Source organism: Pteropus vampyrus, unplaced genomic scaffold, assembly GCF_000151845.1.
Source record: "Pteropus vampyrus isolate Shadow unplaced genomic scaffold, Pvam_2.0 Scaffold94, whole genome shotgun sequence".
NCBI classification, from domain to species: Eukaryota; Metazoa; Chordata; class Mammalia; order Chiroptera; family Pteropodidae; genus Pteropus; species Pteropus vampyrus.
The window spans coordinates 3,780,741-3,794,172 of NW_011888875.1; the positions used below are offsets into that span (position 1 = coordinate 3,780,741).

Here is a 13,432-nt window from a genome sequence, read left to right on the forward strand (position 1 = left end):
GGTGGGAGAATTATAACTATATATCAGTCTCATCAATGGTACGATGTATCAGGGAATTCATGTTTTAATAAGTATAACTTGTATTCGAATAATTATTTGCATATAATTCAATTACTGATTTGATTTTAAAATACACACACACACACACACACACACACACACACACACACACACACACACACACACACACACACACTAAAGCTCTTAACCAGAAAAGAATCAAGGAAAAAAATTCATTTGTTTATTTCACCACATAATTTCTCTCAAACTTTTTTATGTGCCAAATATGATGTTGAATGAGATAATAAAAATTTAATAGTGTTGATATAAAGAATTTTAACATGTAAATATAGAGAATGACTAATCTATGACGCAGTTTATTTGCCGTTTGTCCCCTATAAATTATGTTGAGGGTTAATGGTGTCTTATTCTTCTGGAATTATCACCAGGGTCACTATCTGAGTGTTAATGATACAGTGAGAATACATCTTAGGTTTGCATTTTAGAAGATAATTTTTGAAAAGCAATTCGTGCCACTTACGTATGGCGTGTCTAGTCTAATACGATCCAAGTTCAAAGGTCTGTGTTTAAGATACTGAAAGCAAAACATCTTAGTTCACTTATTTTTTCAAAATTTCGAACCGATTTATGGAGGAAACTGCATACTCAAGCCAAGTTTTGTCTGGTCAAACTTCTCCATGTCCAAACCCTGAGAATTTCATCTGTGCCCCTTGCTGGGCCGAACCACACACAGTTAAACACTTAGCTTCAGCCCCTATAGCAGTCAGCATTTCAGGATAGAGACTTCTGGTCCCTTGGAGCCAAAGCCTGTCTGCCAGTCCTGCCTTGCATCTGAATATAACAAAAAAGTTGGGTCAAGAGCACCTCGTTCTGGATTCTTTCCACAGAAATATCCATAATTATCCATAGCAATTAGGTCTGAAGCCAGACTCCAGATGCACTGTTCCAGGATCTCACTGATGGGGCATTGAGAAGCAGCTGTTGAGAAATAAGATGACACTCCTTGAATTTCATCCGCCTTGTTGATAAAGGAGAGTATCTGTGTGAATATGAGACTGGCCATTAAAAACTCTGGTGAGCGACTCATTAATAAAGCGCCAAATTGTAGATCGCTCTGTGTCAGTAGTTAATGAGGACTCTGAGAAGAGAGTGGTAGCCACGCTCCTGGTCCTTCTCGCCCAAGGATGCTGCTGCCTGAAGCCAAGCCCAGGAGGAGGCAGGCTTGGGAACAGATTTACCTAGGCGGCCTCTCCCAGGTCCGAAATAACACTCACAGATAACACTTTTTTACAAGTTAATGTCGAAAGACTTTCATGACAAGCCTGCAATCAATTTCTTTGCCCTTCTGTACAATAATATTACAATTCAGAATTCACTCCCTCCCAATTTCTTACTCTGCCCAGGCTCAGCTGGGAAGGACTTGGGGTGCCTGGAGTGAGTCCTCCTGGGAGTCCTTCCACCAACTTCAGTCCACACCGTCTGTCACTTGAATGATCGTGGTTATAATGAAGTTATTTTTAGAACGGCCCCTAAGAGTTCCCAGGACGCACGATTGTCACTGCAACGACCCCACCCTCACTTGATCCAGAAAAGCAGACATGGCCCGAGAACTTGTCAAAAATGCAGAATGATGGGCCATTCCCCGAACCTGCTGAGTCAGAACCTGAATTTTAATCAGGGGACTCGCTCACTCCCGTGCTCATGGCATTTGGAGAAACACTGAATGACGTGGCTGGTACATTTGGAGCTACTCTCTGCTGCCATTCTTTCAGGGAAGATATCGAAAGCAGGTATTGGGGACGGGTGCCAGGCCATCTCTGCTTTACCTCGTGTGTTTCACCAGTACCAGAACCATCTTAGACGAGTAGGTTTCCACGGGCTCTTTTGTAACTGGGAGTTGTGTGTGGGTTGTGACACAGTAGACCATTCACTACACTGTAGATATGAAGCCACATGACCTTTAAAAGTAAAAATGGAAGTGGCCCATCCCAAGAATGCAAGGATGCCAGACTCCACATGGCTCATTATCCTTCATTACCACCGTCTCATTACTTTCACGTGCTTGCCTGTCACAAAAGGACTTGAACAAAAGAACCCTGTTTCCCCAAGAGCTTGGGGAGAAATGCTTGTGATTAGACAGAAAATAACAACAAGGGGTGTATGCTTTTATCGAGGTCACGATCACATGGCACACTTATTGTTACAGTGATTTCGGCTTTGAAATTCTTCTTGCTGGAAAGTATTTGAGTCCCACAAGATTACAGTATTCATTGGGGAGAAGGTGTGGTGAGGTTTCATAATTGCAGTTAAGTATCCTGGAAACCTCATCAGCCAAGTTACAGGAAAAAAATTCCTTGTGTGTTTCGTGCATTGCCAGAGATGGCGTGAACATTCAAGTTATTTGTGACAACAGAGAAGCTGTAGTAAGTTGGCATAATAAATGAAAATCTAGCGTTTATGAAATAGATGAAACAGGAGGGCGTTTTTTTCCTTCCAAAACAAACTTATCAAAGCACCCTTTGATATCATGTGGCCCGTTACACTGATATTATTAGGCTTCAGTGGTTTTATTATTGACTATAGATGAATTAATAATCTCCCTTCCAAACATGACTCTGAAATATCGTTGATAGCCTGCATAGAAAATGTGTTCATGTACTTTAACATTCATTACAACATGAGATAAAATTCAAACTAATTCAAAGAACTAGTGATCATTTGCCAGTGAAAATTAGTACGTGGTCTTGACACAGGAGACACAGGAAATATTTTGGGGTCTTTTAAGTACTGAAATTAATTCATAAATTAGCATAGGAGTAGGAAGTAGATTTTGGAACTTTTAGTCAAAAGCAAAAATCAAGAATAAAATAAATAAATATTATGGCGAGGTACCCCTCAGATCTAAGTTGTAGCTTTTGCATCTCTCAGCAACTTAGCCTACATTTATGTTATAACGATGTTAACCAAAACTCGGTTACCTTCAGTATTTCTAAAAGTGTTTATTTGCCGATGTCATTTTTCACCCTCGAGTTTAATGATAACATATATCAAACCGGACTTTTTAAGAAGTTCAAATTCCACAAAATATTTTCAGGCCACAAAGTACCACAGAGCGAAGGCCAGCCACCAGCCTGCACAGGTCATGCTACCTGGTCACGGTGCTTAGTGATGCCAGCACGTAGGCGGGGCGCCTACTGCTGAAATCAGAGTGTTGGGGTGGGGGGGCATTTGCAAGGGGAAAATCTGCTTCTGTTCCAGACTACGCACCCTTCTTTAAAAGTTCTGTTTCTCTCTTCAAAGATGTAGTGTCGCTACTAAATTATCAGCGCATGAACTTTGCATACTTTTTTAAAAACCCGAATTGCTAGATTTTTACTTTGGACTTTTTTCTTCACGGCACAAGAAGTTTATAGCTCTTCTGAAGACAGCTCTCTTTATCACAAATGAAAGCACTTATCTCTGCCACCTGTTCGCAAACATGCCGTGTCTGCAGCTAGCTCTGGCCAAGTGAGGGCTGTGTCTGTCAGGCCCTTCTTCCTCTCCTTCCATTTCTTTGCAAATGAGCGTTGGGAAGTGGCTCTCAAATTTAAGTAACCAGATCAATGGCAGTTTGTCATAAGAACCTAATATTGATATCTCCAAATGAAAACATGCAAACATGTATTCTCCATGTGCAAAAGCAAGTGAATTTGCATTAAATTAGAGAGTCATAAATTACATAGTACAGAAATAAAAGAATGTGAATGAGCCCTAATGAAAAGAAGAATGAATTTGTTTCATTCTAGTCAGTAATTAGGCATAGCATGGTAGTAAATGATATTATTTGAGGAAAGCAAGAAATGATAAAGTGGGGGTTGTAACACATTAGATATTTCTTTTAAATGTGCCTATCTCCTCTCTACTGAGGACAGGGAGGTTCCAATTCTGATTTCTGCTAGAATTATGAGGATGGACTGGGCCAAGCCCAAATCTTTTGGGGGGTTGTGTTTAGGAATCAGCATTTCAAAGAGCCCCCAGAAGATTCTTTGGGGAATAAACAGAGATTTGAGAATTAATCATGTACTAAGGAATGAAAACTCAAAATGCAAAAAGTGTATATGCATATTTAAGCTTAGTCTTCACTTGTGCAATTCTCATGAATTTATATGTGATCTGTTGACTATTTCCAGTGCTTTTGAGTTAAGAAAATATTTTTTAGTTTTTACAATCAATTATAGCATGAATTCATAAAAATTTCACATAGTAACTAGCATTTCTTTTAAAACACAATATGGATTAAATAGGTACTAAAAATCACATCTGTAAATACAAGCACACTAATCTCCTGCAGAAGGCCTCTGCTCTGGCTGTTGGTTCCTTTCAGCTGAGACACTGGGGTCTTCCTGCCGAGGGCCCTCCTCCGGCCTTATGAAATGTCAGATGCTCAAAAAGAACTTCTTGTCAGCGGTCATGCCACCCTGAACGTGCCCGATCTTGTCTGATCTCGGAAGCTAAGCAGGGTCAGGCCTGGTTAGTACTTGGATGGGAGACCACCTAGGAAGACCAGGTGCTGTAGGCGTAAAAAAAAAAAAAAAAAAAAGGAAGAGAACCCCTTGACCAACCGCCCCCGCCCCCCATCAAAGCAGCATACCCTCGACACTTGGTCTGCTCTCCGCTACCCTACTTTATTTTTCTTCAGTGCCTCTATCTCTGTACCTGCCTGAATGTGATGAGTTATTTCAAGGCCAGGGACCTGGCCTGTCTAAGCACCTCAACTCCTAGAGATTACCCGGATGTTCATATGTGCCAAATGAATGACTGTATTGACCAATATGGATCAACTGGTACATAGAAATGATATATGTAAAATCTAGCTTGTAGACATTTACACATCAGTCCAAAAATGATAACTACTACATGTTGCCGGTCAGGTGAAAAATGATCAGTGTTGCTTATTGTTGGTCTGAGATAACCAGAGCCTGTTGGATTCTCCGGCCCAGTGAAAGTGTGGTGTGGAGGATGAGACAAGCAAGCCAGTGAGGGAGCCTTTAGCACTGTCAGCTTCGTAATCATTTTTCATGTCAGGAACTGCCTGCTGGTCTGTCTCTGGCTTCCTACTGGATTAGCAAATGTTTGTTATCTTCAATTTGCAGGTTTAATTTATGCCATATCCCTTTTTAAAAAGGATCCCACCTTTTCTTGGTTATTTTAATATTTCTTTCTCTTTTGGACTTTATTCATTCCTGCATTCTTTGCGGTTATCCGTTACAAAGCAACACTCATTGCTTCAAGAAGATAAAACCGTAGATTTATATTTTGCAATATTTTCCAAAATTATCAAAATGTTGTCATTTAGACTATTTCAAAATCAAATCTCTAAGTTGTTTTTGATATTTTGATAATGTATATTAAGCATTTGTTTTATTTAAATCAAAAGGGGTGTTTTTATGAGATAACATAATTTCTCGATTCTAAGCTTGAATGATATGAGAATATTTACCTTAGGTAGTTTTATCCGTCAGAGAGCATTTTCATACATGACTGCTCTCATGTTGAACCTCCCACAATTTCATGCAGTACAAATGCATTTGTTATCATTTGTATTTTTCTGCAAGGCATCCGGGACTCAGAGAGGGTCAGTGACTTGTCTTTATTCACCCACTTGGTGAGATATAGATCTAGGGCCCAAATCCTGTGTTCTTATTTCAAGTTGTCTGGGCAAAATCGACTCAAGAAACAGCAATAGAATGGCTACTTTAGGCATTATTTCTTTTTACTTCGAACTGTGGAACATTATACATCTACACTTGTACAGCCACCTCGTATGTGCAGAATTCGATGGAGAGCCATGACGTCCAGCTTCTGCGTAGGCATTGCCATGTAAATGGCAGCACTGAAGTGAAGGTACCTACACAGAAGCAGGGGATGTCCGAGGTCTAGTGCGCATCCCCCCTCCAGTGGTCCAGCCTGCCCAGCCCTCTGAGCCCTTGGAGCCCATACCCTGCTCTGTGCCACAGGACTGAACCTTTTTCTGTCTCCTCCCACCACCAAAGCCACAGCTCAGTGGCCAGGAGTAGCTCGGGGGCTGAGCCATATGAGCAGTGAGGTCAGCCCTAGCAGCCGTGAGCAGGTGACTGACGTTTTATGACAAATAGTAGCTCTTGCTCAGCACCCATCTCAGGCCCAGTCCCCCATCAGTTGGTTCTCTGTCCTCCAGGGCTCCTGGGCCTGCAGGAGGTGTGACCTGCATGGAGCACCCGTGGGCTATTACATGACACTTTGGCCCTCCGAGTCACAACCTCTATGCCTGGCAGCTGAGTATTCATGTCTCAGATGCGGGTCTTCAGACCCATTGATTTCAGAAACATTCATGTCTCAGATGCGGGTCTTCAGACCCATTGATTTCAGAAACATCGCAGATGAGAATAGCCAGGGCCTGAGCTCCTTAGAACCAAACTTTGTCTTGGGAAGAGGATAAGTGGGGAGAGTAAAACCATACGACAGCATCAGCATGTTGACTTTGGATGCTGTAAGCATCGTTGCATAAATTGGTCAGAAAGTGCCCTGTGGACACAGGTATCACACTCGATGACCTCGGTCTGCAGTGGCGGGAGACCTTTACAGTGGGGTCTGCTTTCCCTTTTCTCTTTGGTCCATCTCTGTTTCCATTGCACTTGGTCGTGCTGCCATTCTGAGCCCTGAGCTTGGTCAAGGCGAGGCTCTCACGATCATTCTCCATCCATGTAATTGCCCTTCATGTCTGTGACGTTTTGGACAAAGTCACAGATTTCTTTTTTTCTTTGAATCAGCAAGTATATACACCATCTCATGAAATTTGGGAGCATATTCCCAGAAGAGATTGTGTGAGAATTTTCTTGAAATAGCCCCAAATAAAATAGGTCTGTTAGTATGGGTCTCAAACGTTCTTTCTTGAGCAGGAGGGGTAGAAAGCTGGAACCCCAAAACTTGCACTTAACCTTTGATCTCTTGCCTCTCTTTTGTCTCCTAATTCCTTAAGTTTCTCTTGCCCATAGCTGCGCCCACCCGTGAGCAATTGAAACTTGATCACAATGGATAAACAGTACTCTTTTTGGAAAGCCTTGTCTCATTCAGTACTATACATAATGCTTCACTATGCAAATGTATTTTGCATAAAGGATTCCATAGGGAAACACTATGAACTTATAGTTTTATCAAGAGCCTGCTAATAAAAGGGTATAATATACTTTTCAAATATTTAATCTATTACAATTTTTATTAATATCAGCACATAGAAAGTGTGGTATCCACAGAAGTAGACCTTATCTTAAGATGCTTATTCCTGCCTTAGACCATTGGTCAAGGTATACTGATAAAAAGTTCCTCCTGCCTAGTAAATGCTTACAGTAAGAGGATTTTCACACATGCCCTGGGATCATGTCACCACTTAAAGGATCAGCAGGTCTTTTTCATTCCTCATCCTTAGATGTTTTCAGAGACTTAGAATCATGGAATGATGATGAAGTTACAACTGTAAGTCTGCCAGTGATGGATAACTTTTATTTAACTATACAACATTTGGATGTACAGTTAACTCTTAAACATCACGGGTTTGAGCTATGCACGTCTACTTATACACAGATTTTTTTCATCTTGTAAACAGACGATATAAACTTATAGTATTGTTAAATACAGTTTTATAACTGTATTTTTAATGACATCTTATTTTCTTTAGCTTATTTTGTTAATACAGCATATAATACCTGAAACATAATCACTGTTTAAGTTATCGGTAAGCTTCTGGTCAGCATTAGGCTATTCGCAGTTAAGTTGTGGGGAGTCAAAAGTTACATAAGGATCTTCAACCACGTGGAGGATCAGTTCCCCCTAGGCCCCACATTATTCAAGGGCCAAGTAAAAGGACTGTTTTCTTGCATTTATACTTGAAGTCCTTGGCAATATTATCAAAACCTCAAGAAGCAGGAAGAACTGGCAGCAGGAGCTCAAGGAATAGCATCCTTAAAATATATTCCTGGAAAATATGAGCACGAGATAACATTTAGCATGCTGTCGGCATGCGATAAATTAGATGCAAGGGACCTAATTATGTAAACCGGTTATTTTGGACCTATCATTCCTCTGAACACTCTCTGAATCAAGATTGATTTAATTACTAGAGAAGGGAAAGGTAAGGAACTCACCTGCCCTGTTCATTCCTCAAAGCATTCAGTGATTTTCATTCACTTAATTCATAGAATTCTCAGCCACGCTGCAGTCATTCAAAAATCCTGTTTTCTGTTCATTTAAATTTAAAGCTGCCTGTGTAAATATATCAGTAAGACATTTATCTGTTGGCAATTTCAGAGCTTCTGAATGGCATTTTCCTCAGATATACTAGACACGAATATCAAATAAAATCCTTGTGGTTAGGTGATCCAGTGGAAGGAGCGCAATCATTGAGCATCGATGATTTGGCCTTTCAAGCGGGCTACCAGTGAAGGCCATGGACCAGCAGAACAGAGGTAAAGCTGTCCACAAACACCACCAAAATGAAAGGACTCCAGGACTCTGTTGGTTTAGGCTGGAATGGGGGCTCCCCATGGGGCCTGTTCAAAGGCAGTTGGCGGCTCCTAGCATGCCCTGTGGGTGTTAGCATTGGAGATGCAGCCCCATGTGGTTCCTGTGTGTTCTTCACTCACATTGTTGGGTAATATCCTCTCCTTGATGGCCCTTGGCCTTCGTTGTCCCTGGGTGCCTCCTACCCCATCTGCCTCCATGGAGCTGATTCTGCACCTGTTGATTCTGTCTGCCTCCAGTGAAATATTGGCTCTCAACCAACGTTTCCTTTTCTCCTTGTCAACTCAGCCTCTTAGCGCTCATCAAATTTTATTGTCCCATGTGCAGAGGTTCCCTAGCCCACAGCATTGCTTCGAAGCTGCACCTCTGCAACAAAATGACACCGGAAAAGGATTTATATCTCCAAGGCGAGTGACATAGAGCCTCGACTTATAAATTCAACCAGTTATTGACAGCCATTTATCCCTTCAGCAGAGGAAGGTAGACTGTAAATGCAGATGCTCCGATTTAGAGGGTAAGAGTACAAGAAAATACCACTCGAAAAGACTTTAAAATCCGCCTCTCTCGGGGACTTAGGCTGTGGATAAGTCTGAACATTTCAGCTTGTTCATTGCCAGGAAAAATCTGCTGACGGGGACAGACGGGTTCCCTTTTCAGGAACAGTATCAGGATGGCTTTCCATCGTCATGGCTTATTCATTTGCTCTTGACTTTAACTGTTTCTGTTGTAAAACTGAACATGCAAGGACTGTGGGAGAATGTCTTAGATTTGACTCTGCCCGATCCCTTGAGAGCAGAAGCCCTCAAAGGATGCCCTCCAGGCTGAGCAAAAGGACGTTTCATGGGCCCCGTTCCGTGTGGATTTCTCTCAGAATCGCCATCAACCTTCTAGGGAGATGGGATCTGGGAGCAGATCGAGGCAGCTGGGTGATGCCGATAAGCTGGTTAGCTTGACATATTGCTGCCGTTTGTGTTGTTCATTTGATTTTCTGCAGATTTCAACATTTCTGTCTCAAAAAAAAAAAAAAAATCAAATACATCATGGATATAAAAAAAGACAAGTTCCGTTTGCACGTGGGCCAGGCCTTCACGTCTCCTGTTGTTTTATTTCAGCCGGGTCCCGGGCCTCGTACAGCAGCCAGCACGGCCACCTGGGCCCCGAGCTGCGGGCTCTGCAGTCGCCCGAGCACCACATAGACCCCATCTATGAAGACCGCGTCTACCAGAAGCCTCCTATGAGGAGTCTCAGCCAGAGCCAGGGGGACCCTCTGCCGCCAGCACTCACCGGCACCTACCGCACGAGCACAGGTGAGTGTTCAGGACCCCACTCGGGGGCCTGTGCAAGGAGGGCACAGCTGGGGGCTTACGTAACGCTCTCTTGTGAAAGGGGGCTGTGTATGTGTGAGTAAGTGAGTATGTGTGTGTGTGCGTGCGTGTGTGTGTGTGTGTGTGTGTGTCCTCTCTCCCCACAAGCGTTGTGGCCTCTTATATCACCAGTGTCTGTGCCGATGGTGACAGAAACCAATCTGACTCCATTTTAGCTCCCTGAGTATATTGTGAATGGAAGAAGGACCGTGGGGGGTGGAAGCTTATTTTGTCAAACAGGCAAATCGAAGGAAACGGTGCTAATTTTTTGCGCATCATTATTAATGCATTTAATGAATATATGTATTCCAAGAAAACACCGTCATTATACGGGACGTAATGAGCATGTAGGTATGCTCATATGCTGGTAAGCATTTTTTAATAATATACTTATTTGGCAAGCTTGGGAAAAACATATTTACTAAAAAGGTAGCATATTTTGTACATTATTTCATACACACTATTAGGTTAAATCATATGAAATTATTATTTAAAGGTTGGATATTGGCCATTGAATATGTTCAATCAACTTTATTGCTCTCCTATATATTTTGAATTGAACACCACCACAGGCTGCATGAAGAAAGACAAGTATTTTTCGAGAACAAGTAGCCATTTGCAAAATAACTGGTCAAATGTCATGGTTAAATGTGCTGGAGAACACTTATCTTAACTACAAAATTGATATAATTAAGAAGATGTCGAGAATTGTACTTATAAAGCCTCACATTGCTAAGTAAACTTAGAAACTATTGTGGAGCTGACTTGCAGACAGTAGGCTCTCTCTCTCTCTCTCTCTCTAATGCTCCACGGTACCAGGACGGGGGCCGAGGCGTGGAAAGGCTGAGTCTCTGGCATAGAACTTGGCACATAGGGCTCTGTGCGTGCCTATGTCTGAAGACTGTAACTTCTAGTTACCCCGAAGTAGAGCATGGCAATTTTGTTAAACTGTATTATGATACTAAATTACACGTTTTGAAATCCAGGCCAGTATTGTTGCTTTTATAGTTGATTATTGATATTCACATTTCAAGATTTCACTGCATCATAGGAAAAGAGGCACAAAATACTCTTTATTTTATTTTTGACATCACAAATTCCATCCAATGCTAATAATACATATCTTGGTTTAAATGAAAAAGAATACCCATTTATTCTTCTGTCAGAATCTCTCTCACCCATCAGCCCGCACATCCATTCCCATCTGAGGCTGGGCTATTTTAACATTTGAGTTTGTTGCATATTATTAATATGAACTATGGTAATTATATTTCCATGCGTCCCTTAGAATAGACAAAGATAAAAACCTCAGTGATGTTCAATATCTAATTTGAATAAAAGCTGATGACAAAAGGGGTCATGTTGATTCTCTGTTCCATATTCATATGTTCATAGAATTATCTCGTTAAAAATTTCTAGAGGTTAATGAAAATTAGCTACAATAAGAAAAACAATACTTCATTCATCTTATGTCAGATCAAGACAGAAGAAGACATTCACAGTTTTAAAAAATAAAACCGTGGCATTTTCTCTAAGCCAGGGGTCAGCCAACTGGGTCTCATGGGTCTCATGGGTCTCATCCAGCTGGCCACCTGCTTCTCTAACACTCATGAGCTAAGAATGGCTCTTACATTTTTAAATGGTTTACAGTCTAAAGATGGATACGATTTTCTGATATTTAAAATTTATATGAATTCAAGTTTCAGTGTCCACAAATAAAGTTCTTGGACTATGGCCACACCCCTTCATTTGCTGTCATTTATTTGGTGTCATCCTTAAATTTTCCGCCACAGTGGCCAAGTTGAGTAGTCGTGACAGAGACGAGATGGTTGGTAAAGCTGAGAATATTTACTTTCTGGCCTGTTGGAGAAAAAGTTTGCCAACCCCTACTCAGAGCCATCGGTGGAAAACCGTGCTGACCGAGTGAAGGCTGTTTTTCTTTGGCCCCTCCTATGAGGGAAGGCAGCAGTGTCCTCTAAAGGGGACACTTCAAAGTGTCATTTCAAAAAGGGAAAAGCTGTTTGCCCAGGCTTTTTCCCAGGAGCCGTAATCTCGGCCCTGGCAGAGAACTGCTAAAGATGTGACAGCCAGATGTCCAAAACCTCACCTTAGTCCGCACCTTGGAACTTGAGGCACTTTTGAGGAAATATGCCAGTTTATGCAACGCTACAGAAATTTCCAGAAGCGCTTGGATGGTCTCTCTGGGTGAGGGAAGAAGCCACCTCTTTCCCGCTCCTAAACATAAAACCACAACTCTGTCTCCCCTGCACTCACCCAGGTTACTCCCTGTTTATACATTTATTTCATTTCCAATTCGTACACTTTCGCAGCTAAATCTGCAACTCCAGGCACGTTCTCTATTAGAACTCATATGTCTGCGAAAATGTCTTTAATATGGATGTATGTCTTTTACTTATAAATTGTATGCATAGTGTACGATGTCACTTTTTAACATTTTTTATTTTTCAGTTACATTTGGCATACCATATGATATTGGTTTCAGATATACAACATAGCGATTAGACATTTATATAACTTACAAAGTGATCACCTTGATAAATCTAGTACCCCTCTGACACCATACATAGTTATTATAATATTATTGACTATATTCTTTATGCTATACTTTACATCCCCATGACTGTTTTGTAACTACCATTTTGTTGATCCCTTCCCCTTTTTCACCCACCTCCCTGACCCTCTCCCATCTGGCAACCATCAGAACGTTCTCTGTGTCTATGAGTTTCTGTTTTGTTTGTTTTGCTTTTTTTACATGTAAGTGAAATCGTACTGCATTTGACTTTCTATGTCTGACTTACTCCACTTAACACAATACTCTCAAGGTCCACCCATGTCATTGCAGGTGGCAAGACTTCATTCTTTTTTATGGTTGAGTCGTATTCCATTGTTTATATGTACCACCTCTTTTTTACTCATTCATCCATTGATGGACTTCCCTACTCCAGGTCGCTTTCATGTCTTTGCTGTTGTAAATAATGCTGTAATGAACATATGAATTCGCATGTCTCTTTGAAGTAGTGTTTTGAGTTTTTTCCCAGATAAATAACCAGAAGTGAGATTACTGGGTCCTTCTTTATCTTTTATTATAGCCTTTGTTTTAAAGTCTATTTTATCTGGTATTAATATTGCTACCCCAGCTTTTCTGTTCATTTCCATTTTCATGAAATACCTTTTTTTCATCCCTTTAGTTCAGTCTGCGTGTGTCCTTCAATCTGAAGTGAGTCTCTTGTAGGCAGCATATGTTAGGGTCTTGTTTTGTTATTCATTCAGCCACCCTATGTCTTTTGATTGGAGCATTTAATCCATTTATATTTAGAGTAATTGTTAATACATATGTAGTCATTACTATTTTATTATTGACATTTTTTTTAAATTTTTTTCTTCTTCTTTTTAAAGAAGTTCCTCTAACTTTCCTCACACTGGTTTGGCGGTGATGAACTCCTTTGACAATATTATTAAATTATTTGAGGTAAAAGTCAAGATCAAAAATA

The 13,432-nt window shown here is 41.0% G+C and overlaps 1 protein-coding gene and 1 pseudogene across 1 annotated transcript in view; both read left to right on the top strand.

The window, feature by feature from the left end:
• Positions 1-13,432, top strand: part of CTNND2 (catenin delta 2) — a 700,986-nt gene that overhangs the window by 353,552 nt on the left and 334,002 nt on the right. The window contains exon 7 of the mRNA XM_011364122.1: positions 9,639-9,863. Coding sequence (XP_011362424.1) covers positions 9,639-9,863 — 225 coding nt within the window. The remainder of the gene's footprint in view (positions 1-9,638; positions 9,864-13,432) is intronic.
• Positions 4,461-4,579, top strand: LOC111742428 (annotated as a pseudogene).